Genomic DNA, 25,892 nt, shown 5'->3' on the forward strand with positions numbered 1-25,892 from the left:
GTTAGAGAAGTGGATTCGGTTGTCCGACTGGTCGGTAAGCAAGCTTGGGATTTTTCCTTGGCCTTGTTTACATCAGTAACAGATGAGCTTGGTATCCTCTGAACTCCTCCTAAACTCCCAATGAGTCGTGGACTGATCTCCCACAAACTGTGGAAATGATTCAGTTCAATGTAAGAGGACAAAAAAAAAATTGAGTATGCCCAAGCTCATCTACTCGGGAAAGAATTATATTCAGCAGGTCAGTCCAAAATTTTAGTAAAAGACAGTTATGTAAACATGCCACTTGATCGTTTTACAAAAACGTTTCCGCTTTGATGCCCTGAACCCCACAGTAAAAATACTAATTTACAACTTGCCATATTGAACTTTAATGCAGAACACTAAACATTTGAAAGTTACACATTTAAATACAGCAATACAAATACAATTTAAATACAAATGAATTAAAGCATGTAAACACTCACTTTTTTTTAGTACATGGAAAAGGCACATTTTTCACAACCAAAAACTTACAAAAAAATGGAACTACATTGCTAGAACACAGGGGATTTTGTAATAACTCTTGAAATCCCAGAACTACAATATATGTTGTATTATTTTACTGTTCTGCTCCATTTTTTGCCAGCCAGTCAGCCATTTCATTTCCCTTATGGCCAGCATGTCCTGGGACATGGCTCTGTATGGGGGAAAAAAAAAAAAAAAAGTAAATAAACTTTAATTATGAAAACAAATGCACAAACTTTAAAACTTACAAAAGGACACAAAAGGCATCATTTGAATGAGATGACAGGTAAAAGTTAGGCCGTAAAATAAAGTTTTATTTTCAACTCCCCATACAATTAAATTCCTGTCAAAATCTCTTGAAATTTTATTTGAGTCAACTGACAAATGAATTCAGATACTTTCAGGTTATACTGCCATGTACAGGAGGCCTTGACACTTGAGTTTTAGGCTTCATGCACACGAGACGCTGTTAACCACTTAAGGACCGCCGTATTGCCATTGTACGTCATCGCAATGGCACCGGCAGGCACAAGCACGTACATGTACGTGCCTGCCTTCCAGCAGGTGGGGGGTCCGATCGGACCCCCGCCCGCTGGATACGGTGGTCCGTTTCGCTTCAGGAGCGATCCAAGATGAGGGGATGGCCGTTGGTTTCTGGCCATCCCCTCTCAATCGCTCCTGGCGAATGAGAAGCTTCCTCCCACTGTGTATTGTATACACAGGCAGGGAGGAAGTGATGTCATTCTCCTCGGGGCGGTCTTTTTGACCGGACTATGAGGAGAAGACTAAAAGTAAGTGCACCAAAACACTACTCTAACACATAGGCACACAAACCCCCCCCCAGTCACAGTGTCACTGATTGCAGTGATCATTTATTTACTGATCACTGCATTCAGTGTCAGTTGTAACAGTAAAAATTGTCAGGGCAGTTAGTGTTAGGTCCAGGGTAGCCCCCTACCACCCCCCAATAAAGGTTTAACCCCCTGATTGCCCCTAGAGTTAACCCTTTCACCCCCTTTTGCCAGCATCACTAAGCAATCGTTTTTCTGATCGCTGCATTAGTGTCACTAGGTAGCTAGTTATTTTTTTAGGTTCACTGCCAGGTTTTTATAGCGCTAGGTACCCCCATATACTACCCAATAATGGTTTTAACCCCCTGATTGCCCCTAGTTAACCCTTTCACCAGCGATCACAGTATAAGTGTCACTGGTGACGCTGGTTAGCCAGTTAGTTTAGGTTCCCCGTCAGGTTTTTATATAGCGCCAGGGACCCCCATATACTACCTAATAAAAATTTAAACCCCTGATTGCCCCTAGTTAACCCTTTCACCAGTGATCACTGTATAAGTGTTACGGGTGACTCTGGTTAGTTTGCTTTTTATAGCATCATGGCACCCATCATTACCCAATAAAGGTTTAACCCCCTGATCACCCGGCGGGTGATATCAATTATGTTTTAGGGTCAGGGTCTGCGTCGCCCCAGGCAGCGGTAGGTTAGTGCCAGTACCGCTAACACCCACATGCAAAGCATAAACCTCCCGTAGTGGTATAGAATCTGAACAGATCAATATCTGATCAGATCTACACTAGCATCCCCAGCAGTTTAGGGTTCCAAAAAAACGCATTGTTAGCGGGATCAGCCCAGATACCTGCTGGCACCTGCGTTTTGCCCCTCTGCCCAGCCCACCCAAGTGCAGTATCGATCACTGTCACTTACAAAACACTAAACACATAACTGCAGCGATCGCAGAGTCAGGCCTGATCCCTGCAATCGCTAACAGTTTTTTTTGGTAGCATTTTATATTTAAATCCGGAAGGCAGTGCTTTGTTTTCGGGGTCCCGTACGTGGCTAGGCTCCCAAAAAGTCCCCCACATGTGGTATCCCCGTACTCGGGAGAAGCAGCAGAATTTATTTTGGGGTGTAATTTGACTTATGCCCATAGCATGTGTGAGCAATATATCATTTAGTGACAACTTTGTGCAAAAAAAAAAAAAGAAAATTGTAAAATTCCTGCAACTTGTGGCAAAATATAAAATATTTCACGGACTCAACATGCCTCAGTAAATAGCTTGGGGTGTCTACTTTCCAAAATGGGGTCATTTGGGGGGGTTTGTGCTATTTTGGCATTTTTTGGCCTTCGAAACTGATAGGTAGTGAGTGAAATCAAAAATTTGCACCCTTAGAAACCCTGAAGGCAGTGATTGGTAATCTAGGTGCGTACGGCACCCCGAAAACCAAAAAGTCCCACATATGTGGTATCCCCGTACTCAGGAGAAGCAGCAGAATATATTTTGGGGTGCAATTCCACATATAGCTATGGCATGTGTGAGCAATATATCATTTAGTGACAACTTTTTGTAATTTTTTTTTTTTGTGTCATCACTTGGGGGGAAAAAAAAAAAAAAAAAAAAAATTCAATGGGCTCAACATGCCTCTCCACAACTTCCTTGGGGTGTCTACTTTCCAAAATGGGGTCATTTGGGGGGGGGGGGGGTTAGTACTGCCCTGCAATTTTAGCACCTCAAGAAATGAGATAGGCAGTCGTAAATTAAAAGCTGTGTAAATTCCAGAAAATGTACTCTAGTTTGTAGACGCTACAACTTTTGCGCAAACCAATAAATATACGCTTGACATTTTTTTTACTAAAGACATGTGGCTGAATAAATTTTGCCCTAAATGTATGACTAAAATTGAGTCTATTCGATTTTTCTTATAACAAAAAGTAGAAAATATTTTTCCATTTATAACGCAAAAAATAAAAATCGCAGAGGCAATCAAATACCATCAAAAGAAAGCTCTATTTGTGGGAAGAAAAGGAGGCAAATTTCATTTGGGTACAACACTGCATGACCGCGCAATTACCAGTTAAAGCAGTGCGAAATTGTAAAGAGACCTCTGGTCCTTATTCTATTAATTGGTCCGGGGCTGAAGTGGTTAAGCGCGTGTTCAGAGGCAGTTGAAAAAGTGTCCAACTGCCCCTGAACTCATTCAATGTTATCCTATGTGTCCATGTACACAGTCTATTTTTTTGCTGTTTTTATGCAGTTGCGTTTAACCTCGTTTTTCCGGAAGCAAAAAATAAATAAATGGGTTCAGACGCAAAACGCACTAAAACGTCGCTGCCGCGTTTTTAAGGTGACCTATTTTTTTTTTACATTAAAAATCTCAAAAATTATTGCAAATGATGAAAAACCATTAAAAAAAATATTTTAAAAAATTGCAGGCGGACAATCCACAACACGTGGCAGGCGACAGGGCAAGTGGACAATCCACAACACGTGGCAGGTGACATGGCAAGTGGACAATCCACAACACGTGGCAGGTGACATGGCAAGTGGACAATCCACAACTTATGGCAAGTGGCATGGCAGTTGACGCGGCAGGTGGACAATCCACAACTTGTGGTAGGTGCCGTGGCAAGTGACACGCTAAATACAAGTACACTGCTGCTCTCACAGCTACCGATACTCACTCTGGTCTCACAAAATTGCTGAAATGGTTAATTCTGTTTTTTGAGCTGCGGAGGCTTTATGATGTTAGCTTAGCTAAACGCTTCTAGACGCAAACGCAGTAAAACGTCAATAAATTGCGCTAAAAATTGAGGAAAAACAGGCGTTTCTAAACACCGGTTTCAGCTTTTAAAAAAGTGTCCAGCAGAATTTGCATCTGCGTCTCGTGTGCATGAAGCCTTATGGTAAAAAAACACAACCAAGAGCAGATATGGGGGTGGGATTTCCAGCATGATTATTAACAAAAGGGATGGGCTTTGCGTTCCTCAAATTCAACTAAATCGATTTTTTAAAGGCAAAAAATTCAAATTTCCTCTCTGGCTCACTGAGGGGCAGGAAGAGACTGTTGGGACATCCAAGAGCAGTCCAACTGAGGACATCTACAAAAAGAGCAAAATTAAAAAACCCAGAACAGTAGATTGCGACATCTGGGATAGTTGGGAATTGATACAAGGTCGGAAAAGTTGGCCACTTTGTGGTTTGTCAGTATTCCTTCCATGTTGGGTATGCTCAGAAACTGCAATGCACATGCTGGACCACCTGTTTTGCACCTCAGCTGCTTTATGGTGCATTAAGTGGAACTGCCCAGAAAAACCATCCAAAAGCACATAAATCATGGAAGACAAATCAGAAACCCTCATCACAGAAGGCCCAACTTTCACAGCAAGAGTGCCCCCCTCAAGGCCTTCAGTACGTACTTGTCTACAGGAAGGATCCCTGCCCAGACGTGTAAAGCCACCTTCCAGCAAGTTCAGATAAGTTTTACCCAGGATCCAGCTCTAAAAAGCAGACGGGCTGCCCCCACTCTTACCCATACATCCACCCCAGAAAAAACCCACCTCTGCCCCATTACGAGTATTAGCAAAGATCAGGCAAAATAAGAATTAAAGCCCATGAAAGGATGAGGCTTATGTGAATTGCAAAGGGTTATGGTTGGGGAGATTCCTGCCTTTTCTTGATCAAGCCCATTGACCTAAAGGTGGCAGCATAACCCAAATAGTCATGAATAAAGGAATTTTGGCTTACCTGTAAAATCCATATCTTGGATTACAGTATAGGGCACAGTCAACATGCATACACCATGGGTTATAGGCACATCCACAATGGAGGTTGCCTAGCTACAACACAATAGCCCAGTAGGGTGTCAAGTGACCACAGAACTAGAGAGGTCATAGGTTCAACCTCTACAATGTGTGCAGTGCAACCTTTTGAATAGATATGGCCACCCAGTCCCTTCAGGGGTTAACTGTTCCCCGGCTGTTATAACTGTAAGGGGAGGGGGACAGACTATAGGAGATGACAGATCATGGTTCCTAGCCATTAGAAAACTCACGATCTGCATCTCCTCTCAGAACAGAGATTTGTGTGTTTACACACACACCCCTGTTATGCCTCAGCACCCGAGAGCAGTGGCACGCCTCCGGCCTGCTATCCCGCTTAAAACGAGCCAACATGCCTGCGAAGGCTCACAGGATCATGCTGACCTGCCAGTGGATGGAAAGCAAAAATATCACTAAGATGAAAAGCAGATAGCACCCTTTGAAAAAAAAAGAAAAAAAAAAAAAAAGTCCAAGACAAAGCACCGTGTCCATAATCAAAGGCTACCTACAGGAGAGAGCATTAAGCTCAGATAACCCAGGAGCAGCATTGATGGCCACTATATAATAAAAGGGAAGCGGGGAATCTCATTTTCAAAAGGGGCCTTTTAAGACAGGAGTCCATTCCCATGGTGGCCTAGAAGGAGGGACTACCCATGTGATCCCCTTGGATAAACATACAAACTAAGGAATCCAAGGGACCTTGAAAAAAAAAAAAACAGAAGCCTGGCTCCTATGTACCGAGGGTCAAACATCTAATCCACACCTCTTTGAAGAGACCATGATGTAAGCAATAACTTTTGGTAAGGAAACTTAAAGACTCACTGCACAAATATAGTCTATCTAGGTGCGGAAAGAGAAGAGGTTGACTTTTGTGCTCCAACATTGACCCTTGCCTGAGAGCACTTGTGTCACAACAGGCAAGCCAGTAAAGTCAGCAACTGTAAAGTAGGTTGGAAGATCTGCAAGGATTGGCTCAGAAAGCACCATAGTGCTCAAATGCTTACAAATCTGGAGAAACATCAAGATGTAACTGGCAATCCTCTTGCCAGTTGTCCATCCCCAGAATGAATAAGGCCAACACGTAAACTTCTGCCCAATCAAAAATATGAGACCCATCCAGGGCTACAGCTGGGCTCCTGGTGCCCCCTTGGAAATTGAAACCAATTACCAGAAGTTCCAGGATGTTGATCGGAAGCCCTGAACAGAGAAATGATCCAGCACACCTCCCAACCAGAAGAGACTAGCAACTGCGGTGACAATATAGCAATGTAGAGAAAAGACTGCCCAGCCGATAGAAGTGGAGACTGAAGGGAAGTAACTTGTCCTGAAAGGCTTAGGACACAGCCGTTCTTGCAAAATGAGCATCAATATATGAGGGGGGTATGTCTACCTTAGCTTTGTAGGCCTCCGATTGCAAATTTAAGCCACCTACCCAGAGTCCTTTTTGGAAGCTCTCCTTTACGTGGTCCTGAGAAAAATCACAAAGAATTTGATCTTCTAAACTCTTTAGTGACTGTTAGAAAATGTAGCAAGCATCTCCTTACATCCAGTGTGTGGAACGCTTCTCTTGGATTGGTAGGAGCTGAGGAGAAAACCATTTCCTGTGAACAGTGAAACATTGACCAAACCTTAGGCAGAAATGTTGGATCCGTTTTAAGGATTACCACATCAGAAAAAACCTTTAGAAAGGGTTTTGTGACTGCCAGGGCCTAAAGCTCACCAACACTTCTGGTGGATGTGATGGCTACCAGAAAGTTAGGTACCGGATAACTTTCTAGGTCTTCCAGGGCAGCATCTGAGATAGGCTCCTCCCTGAAACAGGAAACAGTTCACCATTATAAATTTGACAGCCTTACCTGCATGCCTCAGTTATATTAAAGCACTGAAGGAACCCTCAGTAAGCTTAAAGCTTTCCCATTATACCTGGTATTTATCACTTAAGGGTGGAAACTAGTGCTGCCCTGGAAGACAGAAAAAGTTACCAGGTACCTTCTCTAAGTCTTCCAGGGCAGCATCCGAGAAGATATATTAAAGAGGAAGTAAACCCTGATGAGTTTACTTCCTCTTTTTCCCTGCAAAGGCAAAGCATAATGGACTACTATGCATCACTTACCTGACACAGGAGCCAGCGAAGTCGCGCTGTCCCCTGTAGTCCGCCGCATCCATCTTGCTGGTGGCGTCTCGCAGCTCCGCCGCTGTCATTCGGCGAAGCCGCGATGACGTCACTCCCGCGCATGCGCACGGGAGTCGACAAATGCGGCAGCTCCATTCTTGGAACTGCCGCGTTCAGTGCACCGTAGACAGCGGTGCCCGTTTTCGGGCAAATAGCTCCTAAACCATATAGGTTTAGGAGATATTGCTTGGACCTACAGGTAAGCCTTAATCTAGGCTTACCTGTAGGTCAAAGTGGTTTGTAAGGGTTTACAACCACTTTAAGCAACACTTACTAGGGTGGGGATAAAGACGAGCACCTTGCAACCAAATGCCTGGTTGGACAGCTGGTCTATACAATGGTCAAGTTTCAGTACCTTCGCAAGGCAAAGTTGCTGTCCTGCAGATCTTGCTCCAGAGTTGCCCCTGCTTTCTCTGCGACCGAGGTTGCCCAGGCTATGGTTGTGTGTGCTCCGATTCAGCTTGGAGGGGTGAGGTTTCGTGCCTCATAGGCCTTCTGTATGGACATTCTTATCCATCTGCTGATGGTATTTTTGGATGCCTGCTTTCCTTGATTGACTCCTGCAGAGGATGAAAAGAAGTAGCCCTTTGTTCTTTCAAAGCATGTTAAGAGTATTTTACATCTGGCTTGTGGTGTCTTGCTGTCCATAGCTTTTGGAAGCAAAGGGATGATATTTTGGGTTCCATGGAATGTTGACCTTGCGTAGAAAAGCTGGGTCTGGCGAGAGAATTATTTTGTCTATTTGTATCATGCAGTATGGTTCCATCGTGGAAAGTGCTTGGATTTGCTTACTCTTCTGGCCAATACCAGAGTCACTAGAAGCAACCTCAAATTTGATGACCTTCCTTTATGGGGACATGTAGGTAGACATCCTGTAGGTCTATTATGGCCATGAATGTTCCATGAGAGGATATTTGATTAAAGAAACTCCATCCTGAATTTTGTATTTTATTCCTCTGTTGAGTGGCTTGAGGTTCAGTATGAGCCTTAGCTTGCCTGACTTATCTTTGCAAAGATATGAGAAAAAAACATTAGTTCCTCTTGAGGTAAATGGCGAATCACTTTGACTTAGATTGTCCAGGGACTCTAAAAAAGGCTTTTGCCCAATCTTTGTCCTTTGGTAGTATGGTTACTAGGTACTTTGGGGGGGTGGTGGACAGAAAATTCTATCACTTAGCCCTCCGCTATGGTGCGTCGGATGAATTAGTTTTACGTTGCTTTCATCCATTGGTGGGCAAAAGCTGCAAATCACCTGAAAACCAGTTTTTTATTCTTTATAGGAGACTTGAGGATGAAAACAACCTTGCCTTTTTTGTTTTGTTGTCCCGAGTGCTTCTTTGCGCCTGGCTTGAACTTTGAATTGCCGAAAGGGCTCATTACCTTGCTTTTTTTGGTTTGGGGAAATCCTTGTTCTTTGCTGCGGTCCTGTCTAGCCATGTTTCTAGGTCAGGCCTGAATAGCAGATCTACTGTAAATGGGGTTCCACAGTCTGTTCTTAGGGATATAACCTTCAAGACTTCAGCCACAGGGCTCTTCGGGGTGAGTTCAATAGAGCTGTGGCCCTTGAAGATATTCTCATGGTTTCAGCTGAGGCATCTGGTAGAAAAACTGCCACTCTGGTCAGTGTTGGGATGGTTTTTACCAATTCATCTCTAGGCGTGTCACTCTCCAGTAATTTTTGTATCTGTGTTAACCGGATTAGTAAAGTACAGGCTGTACAGGTGAAAGCTAATGCTGGATTCAGATTTACCACCCCCTGCTTCCCAGGCCCTCTTTAAGAGGGCTTCTATCCCCTTAGCCTTGCTTAAGTTACCCACATCATCAAAAGCCAAGTCAGATTTGTTTGACTTGCTAAGAAGGCATCCACTTTGGGGAATTTAGCCCAGGTTTTGGTGTCTCTGCGAATGGATCACTGTGCTTGACCACTGTTATGAAGAGTTTCTCTGGGTCTCCCCACTTTTTGACGATGTCTTTGAGAGTGTACAGGAAATGTAGGTTTCCTGGGCTGCAGTCCTTCATACATCTTGTCATGTAGTGTAAGCGCTGCGGCTTCTTCCTCTTTGATACCCAGCACGTCAGCTATAGCTTTCAGAAGGTTATCTGTGTCTGAGGGGAATAAGTTGCCCTCTGAAGCTGGATCTTCCTCAGAGCGAGCATAGACCATCGTCAGAATCCTCCTCTTGTTGCTCTGCCAGTTTCTCGAAGGGACACATGTCCTGCTGGTAGACGGGGTACTGGCCTGACTGGCACTAGTTGGCACTTCTAACTTCCCAATTGCAGAGTGTAGGGGTGCCATGGTGCTCCATTTCTTTTTTGAAAGAGCTGAGCAGGTCTTTCAGGTAACCTTGCAATTCTTTGGCCACCATTTTGGGTCAGCATTTTTGGCATAGGGTTTTTTTTCTGTTCAGGCAAAAAATGGTGGCCGCACAAAGCACACGCTTTGCATTTCGCTTTGCTTTCCTCTGGGGTCCTTGCCTGAAGAAATAAAGCACAAAAAAGGTTGCAGACCCCTCCGTAGCGGCGAAACAGGCAGAGGAAATTTGGTCAAATTGTTGCCCCTGCTCACCCTCCCAAGGCCCACTGGGCTGGATGGGAGTTTCCTACAACAAGCACAGAAACAAGGAAAATACATTTTTGCAGCTTCTGCGAGTCCTGAGGAAATAAAACTAAGGCATGCACGCAAGACTACCACATTTAAAATGGTGGACTAATGAATTTCCAGTTTCAGGGAGATGCCTCTCTCGAATGCTGCTCTGGACGACAATGAGAAAAAAAAAAAAACTGACCAAGTTGCCCGAGTTGAACGAGCCCTTCGATCGTTTGGCAGTGTTTCTTCCATAACTTTGTAGCACTCCAGGATTGCTGACTTGATACATCTAGCTAGATTTTTTGGACGCTTGTTTACTTGTTTTCCAGCATACAGGATGAATAGAGTGCCTGAGGCTCTGAACTCAATGGTGATTTCAAGGTACTGAAGTCATCTAACAGGCTAATTCATTCTTGCTCTTTGCTATTGGCTTGTGAACTACAAAATGAAGGTAGTATACCCTGGGGAATTTATGAAAAGTTGATGTCACTTTGGTGTAAATCCTGGATCTGTTTGGACAACAATTCTGTCATCCTGAATTTTGAGAAAAGGCTCGGACAGAGCCTGGAGTTTGCCTATCCTACAAGCTGTAGTGATAGCCACCCACGAGGAAAACGGTTGTGTGTCAGTAGGCGTAAAGATGTTTTATGTAGGTGCTCAAAGGGGCTTTTGATGATCCCCCTTAGTACCACCAACAGATCCCATGTGGGACATTGTGTCTTGGGTGGTCCTGTACTTAGCCAGCGCTCTGCAAAAGAGACCAATGGGTCTTTTTGTTCGTTCTAGATAGCTGTGACGCAGACATCAGGCCATACATATGACTGGGCTACTGGAGCATAAAAACTCACGACCACCTCTGGAGCTGAGATTTCGTTGTGGCCTGCCTAGCGTGTAGCTGCGGCCTGCACGCGCTCGATGGCAGGACTGGGGAGACAAGGATAAGGGTATCCAGCCTGTCACCCACCCGGCTGTTTTATGGCAGATAACAGGATCATTCATCTTGCACAAAAAGTAAAGCTTCTGCAGAAAAAACAGACCGATGGGCCCGCAGGGTTCCTAGGTCCTTCACTAGGCAAAATAAAACCGATGACTGCATGGCAGGCTGGAGGGTTGTTGCCCAAGGGACCGCTCCCTGGATGGAACTAAAGAGTTCTGAGTGTTGTACAACTAATGCCTAGTATGCTCCTAGTGGTGGGCATAACCAATGGCTAAGAGGAGCTGCGTCAGTCGGTGAACAAGAGAAACAAGGCTTTTTTCCTGTCAAAATTCTTAGTCTTTAGTATATCTAAAAAAATTAACCCAGTGGTAAATACCATCAAAAGAAATCTAGTTGAACAAAACTTTGTGTACTGTGTTGCATAGGTGCAACGGATCATCACCGATCTGTGAGCCGAACGGGTCACCCCACGATCCACGGAGCGATCCGCGGTCTCAGCCTTAGGCAAGGCCACAACTTCGGCCTAGCTCCGAAGCGGCGGCCATCTTTCTACACCCAGGCCGTTTACAATGTGATCGCTTTAACGGTTTCTCTCTCCCCTCTCTGTACTAATCTGTACAGTGGAGGGGAGAGATCGGATGGAAGCAGCCAATACCCTGCAATACCCAATATTACAGTGGGGACTATATGGTGGTGGAATTTTCACATGTTTTTTCAAATTCAATTATTATTTGCTGATCCGAAAAATTATCCGATCCGTGACTGATCTAAGGAACAATCTGACGTGAGTTTTTTTATCTGTTGCACCCCTAGTGTTGCATGACCATGCAATTGTCTGTGAAAGCTGAAAATTGGATTGGGCAGGAAGGGTGTAAAAGTGCCAGTATTGAAGCGGTTACAGCTAGTCTACCTTCAACTCCCAGTGAGGAGACCGTCCCATTGATGTCTACAGGGCCATAGTTTAGGTCAGAACACAGGGGGCAAAGTACAATAAGGAATGCATAAACCCTTCCATTTGTCCTAGGGAAGGAAAAAAAAAAAAAAAGGAAGCGTTTGTCACACTGAGCATATGCGTCTTTGGGGATTTTTATTCTCTCCAGCACCCCCGCCCCACGAAAACAAGAGAGGAAAAAAAAAAAAAAAAAAAAAAAAAAAACACCACACCTCACCACTTTCTCCCCATGTTATTAAGCAGTTACCCACACAAGCCGCTCCATTTTATTTTCAAGACCCTGCATCTTCAAAATCTTACCCATGTGACATCAACTTTTTTACAGAGCTTGTCCAATTTCTGAAAGTCCTCCTTATTGACAACATCCCCGCCATTGTACGTTTTCCAGCCATTTTGCTTCCATCTAGGCATCCATTCAGTCGCACCTACAATAAATATAGCAACATGAGGCTTTGTACAGCCTGCTTCACTTTAGGGCTGCAACTAAGGATTAGTTGGCCAATTGTTTCGATTAATAATCTTAAAGTGTGGTGTATAATTTAGTTAATATGTCAACTTTAAAAAAAGGCAATTTATTCTTAAATCTCTATGTAGTGGTAAATATAAATAACTATATGGCTAGGGAGAAAAATATCTAATACACTCTGAGAACAGACAGAAGTGATATACTGAATATACTATTAGAGGAGATATAGTGTATAATATTAAAGGGTGAATCTGCTAAATATCTGACCCGGATATAGATAATCGTCCCCTCCAAAGACCTCCTGCTTTCTAGCTCCCTTGTTACCTCTTCTCATGCTCGCCTTCAAGACTTCTCCAGAGCCTCTCCTATCCTCTGGAACTCCCTACCCCAGTCTGTCAGATCAGCCCCTACCCTGTCCACCTTTAAGAGTTCCCTGAAAACTCATTTATTCAGGGAAGCCTATCCCACACCCACCTAACTGTCCCCGAGCCAAACCCCCATCAAATCATTCTCTGCAGCCATTACCTTTTGTACCACCACCCCCTCCCTTTAGAATGTAAGCGATACGAGCAGGGCCCTCCTGTACCTTTTGTATTGTACTGTAATTGTGTTGTCCCCCTATACATTGTAAAGCGCTGCGTAAACTGTTGGCGCTATATAAATTGTGAAATAAACTTAAAAAAAAAAATTATATATACATATACACACACACACACACACACACACACACACACACACACACGACATTCATTTTAAAAATAAATGTTAAACATTTTCATTCAGCGAACGTACAAAGATTTGTCTAAATATTCTCGTCTGAAAATTGATCCATGTGGCCAGCATAAGGCTTGGTACACACCTATGCAGTTTGCTTTTGATCCATTTCTGCCGTGTTTGGCAGATTAAAAAAAACAATTTACTACAAAAACGCATTACATGCTTTTCTGCAGATTCTCCATTGAAGTATATTGGAAAAAAAATAAATAAAAAAAAAACAGTTTTGCGTTAAAAAAGCTAGACCCTTTCCAAATATACAGCGGCTGAAAAATCATAGATGTGAACATTTCCTCATAAGAAACCATGTAAATGAACTGTAGTGTGCATCTGCAGAAAGCAACAAAAAACACCTAGCAGTGAACCAGGTCAAAGTAGTTTAGTAACAAAGAGTTTAAAACTAAAATTAGCCCTTTGTAGTATAAAAATAGACTACTGTAAGGGGTTCATTTCACTGTAGAACTGTGAAAGTAATATTTACAGGAGCGATTTTCTCTTTGTACTATAAAATCACTCTTTAGTTTAACCCCCATTATGTTACTGGTCGATTATTGGTTATTAAAAATAGGATTTTTGTATGGCCCTGTAAAATCCTTCTCTGCGGTTCATTGATGGCCACAGCTCCATTAAATCTTAACCGTAGGGTTATCACGCCACATTCAGGAGAGAACTAGGCAGAAAATGCATTACACGTGAAAACAGCAGAATTGCAGTTTCACCCAGGGGGCGGTCCCTCTGGCTATAACCTTTCAGCTCAGTACGTCAAGTAGTTAAAAAAGAAGGAGGGGTGGGTGCTGTGTCAATGAACTTCAGAGAAAAGGATTTTGACGAGTACAAAAAAAATGGAGTTACGTACCGGTAACATCCTTTTCCGGGAGTCTTTCAGGACAGCCACCTTAGAGACAATGGCTCCTCCCCTCTTAGGAAACACCGCCTTAAATTTCACAATTTAAGCCTCCTCCCTCCGTCCCTCAGTTCTTCCAGAGTACCTCCGGCCAACTGGGGAGACACAAGAACAAGTCAAACAACCAAACTTTTAATCTTACCTGACGGTCTCATGTGATGAGTTCCCGAAGATCTCCAAAAACCTGGGTGGGAACCGGTACTGTCCTGAAAGACTCCCGGAAAAGGATGTTACCGGTACGTAACTCCATTTTTCCCCAAGTTCGTCTTTCAGGACAGCCACCTTAGAGAGGATAAGTGAGTACCTTGTCTTAGGGTGGGACCACTGCTTGCAGCACTTTACGACCAAAGGCTTGGTCTTTGGCTGACAGAAGATCCAATCTATAGTGCTTCACGAACGTAGAAAAACTGGACCACGTTGCAGCTCTACAGATCTGTTCAGGAGACGCACCAGCCCACTTTGCTTGAGAAGTTGCCACTGCCCTGGTTGAGTGTGCTCCAATTCCAACTGGGGCCTCCAACACCCCTACCACGTAAGCCTGCCCAATGGCTGACCTTAACCATCTGGCTATCATACGTCTAAAGGCTTTGGAACCCTTCCTAGCCCCTGAAAATAACACAAAAAGTGAATCAGACTTCCTGAACCGACTTGTGCAATCTAAATAAATAAAGGACACATCTTCTAACATCCAATTTATGAAAGATGTGTTCCTGTTCTCTCACTGGATTTGAACAAAAAGTAGGTAGCAAAATCTCCTGGACTCTGAAGACTAGAGGCTACCTTAGGTAAAAAGGCCGGATCCGTCTTAAAAACTGAATGGTCCGGAAAAGGGGTGCCCTAACAGAAAGGGCTTTGAGTTCACTCACTCTCCTTGCCGTAGTGATCGCCACAAAAAACTGTTTGAGTGATCAAACTTAACGAGCAAGATTCCAATGGCTCAAAAGGTTCTCTTGTGAGAACCTGTAAAACGAATGAAAGATCCCGACTGGGAAGGGGGCGACCAAAGGCTTGGTCTTTGCCTACTTAAGGCTCTAAAGAACCTTACTATCCAAGGGTCTGATATTAGATGCCTTTCCAGAAATACGCTTAAAGCGGAGGTCCACCCTAAAGTGGACCTCCGCTCAAGGGAACCCTCCCCCCCTCCGGCGCCACAATTGGCACCTTTCAGGGGGGAGGGGGGTGCAGATACCTGTACAGTACAGGTATTCTGCACCCACTTCCGGGATAGCTCTCTGCGGAAAGGGGCGTATATTACGCCCCTTTCCGCAAGTGCCCCGCTGCCTGCTGGGAAACACACAGATCCCAGAGGCAGCGGGGACCGTCCTTATTGCGCAGCGCGATTCACGCATGCGCAGTAGGGAACCGGGAAATGAAGCCGAAAGGCTCAATTTCCTGATTCCTATACCCAAGATGGCGGCGGCAGCACCCGAGAGACGATCGAGAGATCGGCTTCGGGTGCCGACATCGCGGGCGCGCTGGACAGGTAAGTGTCACTATTTTAAAAGTCAGCAGCTGCAGTATTTGTAGCTGCTGGCTTTAAAAAAAAAAAAAAAAACGCGGAGTCCCGGTGGACTCCCGCTTTAAAGCGGATACCTGACTCTTCAATGTTTCAGGGGCAAAACCTTTATCTGCCCCTGACTGCAGGAACTCTAGAATGGCTACCGAGCTGTGCACATTGAAGGAGTTCTCTGAGCACCAGCTATTGAACCGCCTCCATACCTTCAAGAAAATGGTCTGAGTTTCCATTTACCTGCAATTCAGGAGAGTGGCTACTAAATGATCTGAGACCCCTTTGCCCTTCGGCAATTCCTCCTCAGTAGCCAAGCTGCAAGGTTCCACCTGGGGACAGCAGATTGGACCCTGGGAAAGGAGACACTCCTAGACTGGGAAAATCCAGGGGGGTTCCACAGACAGGCCCTTCAGAATGGAGAACCACGGCCTCCTGTGCCAATGAGGTGCGATTAGAATAAGGGTAGTAATCTCCACCTGAAACTTCCTTAACCCTGCAGGAATCAGAACGGGAGGGGGAAAGCATAGCACCTAGAGAATCCCCAACTCTGTGCTAGTGCATCCACCCCCAACGTCCCATCTCCCCTGTTTATGGAACAGAAGATGGCTTCTTTCGCGTTTTCCCTTGAGGCAAAATAGGTCAATCGAAGGAATCTTTGGGTGATCATTTCGAAAACTTCCTGCTTGAGAACCTGGTTGCCTTCTCAGTGTTCTCCTGCTGAGGAAATCCAATACCTGAATTTGCTCTCCTCTCAAATGGATCACTGGAAAGGACAGGAATTCAACTTCGGCCCATCTGAGGATGGCTTTCGCTAGGGCCCATAAGGATCCGCTCCAGGAGCCCCCGTCTTGTTGACGTAGGCCACTGCCAAGGAATTGTCTGACCTGACTCTTACATGATGTCCCCGGAGAACTCTGAAAAGGTCCTGAGAACCAGATCTACTGCTCTCAGCTCCCTCCAATTCGAGGATCTCTTTGACTCCTTCCTCTCCCAGGTACCCTGTACCAAACGGGAGTCTAGGTGTGCACCCCAACCTGAGCCGTTCGCATTGGTTGTAACCACCCTGGATATTGGCAAAATCCAGTCTAAGCCTTGTGATAAACTTGCTCCCTTTCCCACCAAAGGGAACTCTTTACCCGAGTTGGAACCTGAAACCAACGAGTCCCAAGACCCCTGGCTGTGGTCCCAAACCTTCAAAATGAAGAGTTTGCAGAGGAAGGTAATGTAACCCCGCCCACTGAACTACTGGGAGCGTGGATGTCAGTAAGCCCAACCTGACCTTCCTCATTGAGTTCTGACGGTTGCCCTGGAGAAACAACAGTGCTTTGTCTACCTTCTAGATTTTCTCCAAGGAGGGAAGACCTTTTGTTCTGTTGAGTCCAACACCTACCCCAGGAAAGTGACCCCTTGGGAAGGAATTAAGTTGGGTTTCTTTAGGTTCAGAGGCCAACCCAGGCTCACTAACAGGTCTTTTGTTACCTGTGGATCCCGAATCAACTGCGTCGGAGAAGGGGCAAACAGGAGAAGATCGTCAGGATACATGATCACCGAGACTTCCCTGAGACGCGGGAATGCCAGAACTTCTACCATCACTTTGGTGAAGATACGGGGGGGGGGGGGGGGATAGCCCAAACGGAAGTGCTTTGAACTGAAGGTGTAGCACCCCTACAGAGGTCATCACTGCCACCCTGAGGAAACGCTGGTGGCTCTCTGCGCTGGGAATATGCAGGTATGCATCCTTAAAACTATCGATGCCCTGAAACAGTTTGGTGGAAGAGGTGCCCTCACCAAGTAGCTAAAACCACCCGAAACCTTCTGTAGGTGACTAAGACACACAGAAGCTTCAGGATGAGCCTGAACTTTCCCGAAGGCTTGTGAATCACAAAAATGTTAGAATAGAAGCCTTGCCTGTTTATCCTGCTGGGACCCGTACTACCACTTCCTGAAGAGGAAAGAAGGGCACATTTTGGCAGCTTGGTGACAAGGAGACTCAAAAGGGGGGAGCTCTGAAAACTCCAAACGGTAACCTCTAACGATGATCCCCAATACAAACTGATTGGAGGTGATCATCTCCCACTGTGGGAGGAAGGCCCCTTTTTGACTGCTCCTCATATTTCTTTTTAACGGGAAAGGCCTTTTCCTTATCAGTCGTGCGATCTAGCACTGCTTCAATACCTGGCCCAAACAGCAGGTCTCCTGTAAAAAGGATTCCAGAGCTTTGGACGCATTGTCCCCCTGCCATGTCTTCAGCCTTAAGGCCCTCCAGGCTGAGTTGGTCAGAGCCGAGGACCTTGCATACATTCGCATGGATTGAGCCAAAGCATCCGCAGTGTATGCCAACTCCTTAAGCAGCATGGGAAAGGGATAGAAAAAGTCTCCTCTGCCGTCATTGCTTCACGCATTAATCTGGGTAAGCCAATACTTCATATTACGAGCCACCACTGTGGCTGTTATGACAGGCTAAAGATTTTCTTATGATAAATCCCAGGCATTCAGAAGAGAATCCATCCTTCAAACCATAGGGTCTGAAAGTACCCCCCCCATGTCCCCAAGGACAGATCAGTGTGCCTGGACATCTGAGAAAAGGCAGCATCTAACCTGGGAGATTTTATTCCAGACAAGAGCCTCCTCTTCCGCCCAAGGAAACCTTTGTTTTAATGCACCAGAAAAGAAAGGGTTTCCTTTCGGGATCCTGCCATTCCTGATGGCATCGATCAAGACGTCATGAACCGGGAACACCCGCTTCCCCCAGGCCCTAGTACATCTGATCGTGGAGTGACAATGCCTTCTTTTTCTCTTGTATGCCTAAAGTGGTATGAATAACTCCCAAGAGCTTATCCACTTCATCCAGGGGAAGTTTATACCATGAGGTTCTTTTGGGTTCCCCATCCAAGCCCTCACCATCAGATTCCCCTTGGGAGTCTGAGACGGCACTGTCAACTTCCTCTCTGGAACCCTCTGGATTCTCCCCATCCTGCGGGAGGAACATCCACTGGGCTAGGTGGAACACTGCTGCGCTGGTGAAAGAGTGCTCTGGGGCTGAGGGAACCTTCACAGAAGCCGCCAGATCTGCACCCTGTTCTGCTGCCTGCTCCCTAACCAACCCTTCAATACACTCCTTACAAAGTGCCTTGAACCAGGAATTCCCCAAAGAGGCTCTACATGAAGGACACTCCCTCCTAGAACCAAGGGGGACTTACTCGTGTCTGAGACACAGAAATAAAAGAAGCACAAAATTTAAAAAGAAAAGAAACACCAGCGCTACTTAGAGGACCACTGGGAGTGCCCCCTCCCCCCAGGATCAATCACCACCTGGATCCCAGACGCACTGCCCTTCCCCCCGACCACCTAGGGGGAAAAAAACACCAGTGGAGCTACTGGTTATAAAGTAAGGGAACACCTCCCCAGGGTTCTCCTTACCTTTAAGTGGCTGGTGCTGTTAACTCCAGGAGCTCTTGAAGCCTCTGCTTCGGACATTCTGTTGAGGAAGAGTGGTACGAACGTGCCTCCAACAGCTGCCTGTACAACTTAGAAAGAGGCTGCACCAGCCGAACGCTTGGTCCCCCTTTACGACCGCGTCCGGAACCGGAAGACGCGGGTCCAACGAAGATGTCCGCCCCCACCAGAACTGATGTCGCCCGTCATCTGGTCCGGCCTCCAGCTCCAAGCCGACTGCAAACACAGGGGGGACCTAGGACGTCCTGTTGCAGCGCCCCACTGGGCGAAACAAAAGGATGGACCTCCCCAAACTTCCTGCTTTCCCCAAGCGAAGTTTAGAGTGCGTGTAAGATGGTCAGTACGAAAATCCAGCTCCTCAGCCGACCAGACTGCCGATCCTGTTGTAACACCGGACTGGGCGAACGAACGGATGAACCTCCCAAACTTCCTGCTTTCCCCAAGCGAAGTTTAGAGTGCATGTAAAACGGTCAGTATGAAAATCCAGCTCCCCGGCCGACCGGATTGCCGAAGTGGTCCGATAGATGATCGGACTGCCGAGCGGAGTCAGAGCTCCACTCCAGATACGTAGCCTCAGTCTCGCCAACTGATTTAGTTAAGGTTCCTTAGCGGTGTCTCCCCACCGGAGGAAACACCATAACTGAGGGACGGAGGGAGGAGGAGGCTTAAATTGTGAAATTGAAGGTGGTGTTTCCTAAGAGGGGAGGAGCCAGTGTCTCTCTAAGGTGGCTGTCCTGAAAGACGAACTTGGGAAATCCTATTTTCTTTCATTCATTGACAGACACAGCTCCATTAAATCTTGACCGTAGGGACGTCCCCAAGCAGTGTAAAAACGAGGGGTAGAAACAGCAAACAACTTCACTCACAGCCAGAGGCAATGGAGGAGTGGCAATCTGAGACGACCGAATCAGAACTTGCAACCAACGTATGCATCAAAACTGGATTTACAACCAAAATTTAACTCTTACAAGAAAGGCGTGTAAATTGTAAAACTGCAAAATTTTGCGGCCAAAGCAAGCATCTGAGGATGCGCTTACATTACTTCAATAGGCTGAAAAAATAAAAAGGAGGCAGGCTGAGGGACCACCCCCTGGGCAGAACTCTGCAATTCTGCTGTTTTCACATGTAATACATAGTCTGCCTAGTCCTCATCTGAAGGTGGCATGATAACCCTATGGCGAAGATTTAATGTAGCTGTGTCTGTCAATGAACGAAGGAGAAATTGCGATTTCATAATAAATAAGTTGTTGACCAATTCGTTTCAGCCCTAATTAATATCCTCAATGAACATTGCCAGTGGTTGTAAATCCTTATATACCCAGTGAAGTACTGCCCTCAGGTAATACAGATGAGCCAATCCTACATAAAAGTTTTACCTTTCTACCTGCAGTCTTCTCCAAATCTGTTCAAAGTGCAGAATCCCTCCCTTTTAGATTGTAAGCTCTAACAAGCACAGCCCTCTGATTCCTTCTGTATTAAGGCGTCTTGAATTTGTACTGTATACACTCAAGTAGTAAAGCACTGCATAAACTGGTGGTGATATATAAATCCTGTATAGTAATTTATAATAGTTATATTTATAAAAAGCTTTGAGGGTGTGGAGAGCAGAAATTGCACACTGCAAAGCTCAGAGAGATGATTGGAAGAGATACACCCCCCTCCACACAGCACACAGGAGCAGAGCTGAGGCTGTTAATCTGCTGGATGTTTCTCCCGTCACCATTTCTCTTGGTCTCAGGAACACTTGATGCTCTTAATTAAAACAAGTACACACTATAGACAGATATTGCTTTGTTCATATTTCATATGTTTATAACCATGAGCAACTACATTGAAAAGAAAAACCTGCAGATTTTGAAACGCAATCAGAAAGTTGAACGTTACATGACAAATACATTCAGACTACTCCCCTGTTCAGCAAATTAACTTTAACAGGTTAATGCTATATACAAGTTGACCAACATGGACTGCAAATTGACATTCTGTATAGCAAGGATAAGAATTTTACTAGCAAGGGCTAACTAAATATCAAGTAAAAATGCAATACAAATGTCACTGCAAAACTGTAAGGGCAGAGGACATTGTCATTTTTTCATGTTTTACAATTTTTTTTTTAGCTGCCCTGCTGGGAGGGCTTTGGTGAAATTTCAGAGGTCTAAAACAGACCCCGATGTCTCACTTAGAAAAATATTGAGGACAGTCCTCAAGCTATCTCTGCAGCCTCAACTGCACAGTGAACAGGAAGAGCTTCCTGTTCATTCACAAACTGAAACACAGTAAACACTTACTATGCTTCAGTTAACAGTGAAAGCTAGCAATCTTTAAATGAACTAAGGGAGGCCAGTGAACAACACTTACCAGCCCCTTCACCACTTGTCCTGAAACTATCCCTGGAGGAGCCAGTGGGAGAGGGAGGGAGAAAAGCCAGTAGTGCTGCGAGGGATGGGGGACCCAGGCAACAGAAGGGTGGGAAAGCTGGGCAGGAGGGGCAGCATTTACTAAAACTGATCCCGTGTGTTATCCTCCTGTAGAAGCTGAATGTTGGTGGGGAGATTAGAAGCAGGCTTTCGGCTACAGCATTAGAAGAAAAAAAAAAAAATAGGATTTTTTGTACTTAATGTAAAATCCCGTTCTCTAATTCACCGACTGACAGCTTCTCTTTAGACCATTGGGTTATGCCATCTTCAGGAGAGGACTAGGCATTACATGTTAACATGTGATAATAAAACTAGAACTTTCTAGTTCCACCCAAGGGGCGGTCCCTTAGGTAACAATCCCTCAGCATGCTACTGCAGCCTCAGTATGTCAACAAGCAGTATGACGTAAAGAAAAAAATATGAGGGGCGGGTGCTGTGTCAGTCGGTTAATTACAGAGAAAAGGATTTTACAGTGAGTACAAAAAATCCTATTATCTATTATTCATTGACTGACACCGCTTCTCTCTTTAGACCATTGGGACTTCCCCAAGCAGTGCCAAAACGAGGGGTGGGAAAACAGCATAAAACCATCCACCATGGCATGTGGGAGCTAGTACAATCTTTACCCACACAAAAAAAAAAAAAAAATTAAAAAAAAAAACACACCGGGTGCTCCTCAGAGAAGCACTACCCTCGAACCGTACAACTGTGGCAACAAATGCAACAGTGCTTTAACTCAAAGGTACTGCGTTTTTACCCAAAAATACAGGAAAAAAAATTGTATGTGCAATTGCAATTATACAGCCACCTGCAAAAAACTTTGCGGCCAAAACAGGCATCAGCCGATGTACTGACATCTACCTTATAGAATTTTGTAAAAGTGTGAACAGACGACCGGCAAACTCCTGAAGGCGAGCACCCACCCAAGTTGCGGGCAGGGGCAAACCTTCATGAAGTAGCACTTTTGCTCACAGGCTTGTGGTTCCAGGCACCCTTTTGTCCTTCAGAAATCACCCTGTCGGGCTGGGGACGTTTGCCCGAAGCTCAGAGCGGACAAAAGCTGTCTGAGCAGAAAATGAGACCCCTTGCCTACGGCATGGCTCCTTAGCCTTCATGGACTGTGGGAATAGTGTACTCTTACCACCTGTGGCATTTTTAAAGTCATCCAAAGAGCCGGTCACCAAGGAAGGCTAGAACCGTCAGGGCTTTCTTGGATACCTGGTCAGCCGACCAGCATTTTAACCAAATCAGGTGCCTCAGCACCACTGCTGATACTGAAGCCCTGGATAACAGAGGGAGGGTATCCAGGGCCGTGTCACAAACGTACTTAAGGTCTGCACTAGTTGGTCTGCTAGTTCCACGCAGACAGGAGAAGCCTGTTCTCACAATTCGCAGTGCAACAGTTTTGCCCACTCAGTGTCTGTGGCACAAGTGCGGATGCCAGTACTGGTCGCATGGTTGAGCCCACAACCGTAAACAAGGAACGCGCCACTGCCTCAGCTTTACTGTTCGTGGGATCCTTAAATGCTGGAATCCCCTCTACCGGGATTGTGGTTACTTTGTTTAACCTGGATACTTTGGGGGGGTCCACGACCGGAGGAGCCGACCACTTAAGGCTTTCCTCAAAAGGGTAACACCACCAGATATTTGGGGACCGAAAAGGTCAGTTGCGGGCGACCCCATTCCTTGTAAATGAACTTGCCAAAATAAGTCAGATACGAGAACACCTTTGGTGAACGTGCTGGTTTGCGGGACCCAAAAGGGACTGGTACATCAGCAGAGGGATCTGCTGGCTCCTGAATTTTCAGGGTATCATGCACAGCTGTGATAAGTGCTCTAACAAGTGCTTTATCGCGCACGGACCCGGACTCATCCTGTCAGCGTGGTCTGAAACTACATGTTTTGAGTCTGTCAGAGCTCTCCCCCTATGGGCAGGGGGCAGGGGCCGCTTTATAGCACCTTGCGCCCACACCGCCTCCATCTTGGCAACGAACAAATTGAGGACTGCAGACCAAGCGTCCAGGGGCACTGCGCATTCTGCAAGCGAACCAGTTGCAATTGCCTGGATGTTTGGGTAAGAAACACTAGTTTCTGAAGCCATGCTGACCCTACCCTGTCTGCCACCTGTTGGAGACTAAGGACCGTGATGGTCCCACCCTCCTTACTAGGGCTGAAACAACTAATCGATTAATTTCATAATCGATTAGTTGTCGATTAATTGGGCAGTAACATAATGGGTTAAAACAACTAAAAATGAGCCCTTTATAATACAAGAGCAAATAATCGCTACTGTAAATATTACTTTCACTGTTCTACAGTAAAAAAATTAACCCTTACAGTAGTGATCTGCTTTTTCTACTATAAAGGGCTAATTTTTTTTTTTTTAACCCCATTGTTAGTAAACGTCTTAGACCTGGTTCACATCTATGTGTTTTTTGGTGCTTTTTGCAGAAATACACTACAGTTCATTTACATGGTTTCCTATGGGGCACGTTCACATCTGAAAGGGTCAGGGACTTTTAACGCAAAATGGTGCTTTATTGGTTCAATATACTTCAATGGAGAAGTTGCAGAAAATCATGTAATGTGTTTTTGCAGCAATTTGTTTTTTTAATCTGAAAAAAAAAAAAAAAAAGACTCACAGGAAAAGGCACTGCAGAAACAGATCAAAGGCAAACTGCATACCAAGCCCTATGCTGGTCACACAGATGAATTTTCAGATGAGAATATTCAGACTAAAAATCTTTGTACATTTGCTGAATGAAAGAATTGTTTGAAATTTTGACTTTTTAAAATGAATGTAATTTCTGAACGAAAACCACACTGTCTAAAAAAAATTCCTTTGACTGAGAAGTTTTCTATTTATAAATTTTCCCATCACTGTGGTTGAAAATGAACGTCAATTTGACCCACTTTTTTTGTAAGGTTATTAACCAATCAAAACAATAAATCGGCCAACTAATCGATTATGAAAATAATCGTTAGTTGCAGCCCTACTCCTTACTGCTGCTGGCTGAGGGGCTCTTTCCCACAGGACTCGCCACCCTGACAGGTTCTGCACTGTCCAGCAAGTAGTGCCCATGTTCCGATAGCTCCCAGGTGCAGATGAATTCGCTCTGTCATTCAAAGCTGCTGCTTATGGTGCTGAAACTGCTCTGAAATGTGCTCAGGGTCCAAGAAAATGGCTGCCAAGCGTCCAGCATAAGGCCATAAAGCGCTGGGAAAATGGCCGCCGGACTACAGGGACACATGCTGTCTCTAGAGAACGCTGAAAAACATGCTAAGGCTTAGAGAAAATGGCCGCCAGGTGTCCAGTATAAAGGACAAAACCACAGGGAAAATGGCCACCGAGAAACAGGAGAGAATGCTGTCCCTTGCGCATACCCAAGATAGCCACTGAAAAAAACATGACAGTAACTGAAAACGGCGGCGATCAGCGCTGCAGAGATCAGACGGCCTCCAGGGAAATAAACACATCACAAGACACCGGCAACCATCGCAGGCCCCCCCCAGGAGAGAGGCGCGCCCCCCCCCCCCCCCGAACAGACACGCAGCATCCCCCACGGGGGGAATGGGACATTGGAGAAGAGAGGGAGGTGAGCTCCGGTATGTTTTTCTTAAACGGAAAATCATTTTTGTTCAGTTTTAAAAATGGAAGTAAATAGGACAGAAATAAAACAGAAGATGGATGTTAACCAACAACTGAATCCCATTTTTCTTAGCAAAACTTGTCTGAAGAGATTACAGTGGCGCGACAGGGGCCCTTAACCACTTGCCGACCAGCCGCCACAGTTGTACTGCAACAGAATAGCATGGCGGGGGTGAAGCGTTGTAATGTCGCTTCGCATATTAGGGTCTTGCGCCTGCTGCTCGCCCTCGAGCCTATGAGAGTGCCCAGCGGTCACAATCACCTTCATGATGTACTCTAAGGATTTTACAGGTAAGCTGTAATAAAAATCCCATTTTCTTTACTGTACATCATGGGGCACAGGGCATTAATTACTTAATGGGACATCCCATAGCAATGCTACTTGAGAGGAGGGAGAGACAACCCACAGGGTACCGCCAGACTCAAGGACTTATACTGCTGCCTGCAGCACACTACACTAAAAAGGTGATAGCCTCATAACTCCTTACATCCACCTGATAAATTTTTGTGAATGTATGCACTGAAGACCAAGTTGCAGCCTTACAGATCTGAGCCATGGAGGCCTGGTGATGCACTGCCCAAGAAGCATGCCTTAACTTGAAAAGGGGGATCTTACCCCTTAAGTTTTAATTATAACTTAGTGACAGTGGATTTTGACGCTGCCTGTCCCTTAGGACATTCTGGCAGAATACACAAGACATCAGTCTTAAGAATCTGAGCAGTTGTCTTTAGATTCTCACCAAATCATGACAATGTAGTGACTTCCTCCCTGGAACATGGTTTTGGGAAAAACAATGGCAGGACTATATCTTGGTTCAGGTGAAAACCTGAAACCACTTTTGGCAAAAGCCTGGACAAGGGCACACCACTCTGTTCTCATGAATCAAATATGGCTCTTTACAAGAGAGCAGCCAATTCCGAAAAAACTTTGCCGAGGATATAACCAAAAATACC

General features: G+C 45.3%; 1 protein-coding gene across 1 annotated transcript in view; it reads right to left on the minus strand.

The window, feature by feature from the left end:
• Positions 1–344: 344 nt before the first annotated feature.
• LOC143990238 (ribonuclease H1-like) overlaps positions 345–25,892 on the minus strand; it is a 54,743-nt gene continuing 29,195 nt past the window's right edge. The window contains exons 6-7 of the mRNA XM_077490329.1: positions 12,063–12,187; positions 345–676 (exon numbers count right to left, since the gene is read on the minus strand). Coding sequence (XP_077346455.1) covers positions 599–676; positions 12,063–12,187 — 203 coding nt within the window. The 3' untranslated portion in view covers positions 345–598. The remainder of the gene's footprint in view (positions 677–12,062; positions 12,188–25,892) is intronic.

This window comes from Lithobates pipiens, unplaced genomic scaffold (genome assembly GCF_037356315.1).
Source record: "Lithobates pipiens isolate NorthernLeopardFrog02 unplaced genomic scaffold, aLitPip1_a1.2 Scaffold_18, whole genome shotgun sequence".
NCBI lineage: Eukaryota > Metazoa > Chordata > Amphibia > Anura > Ranidae > Lithobates > Lithobates pipiens.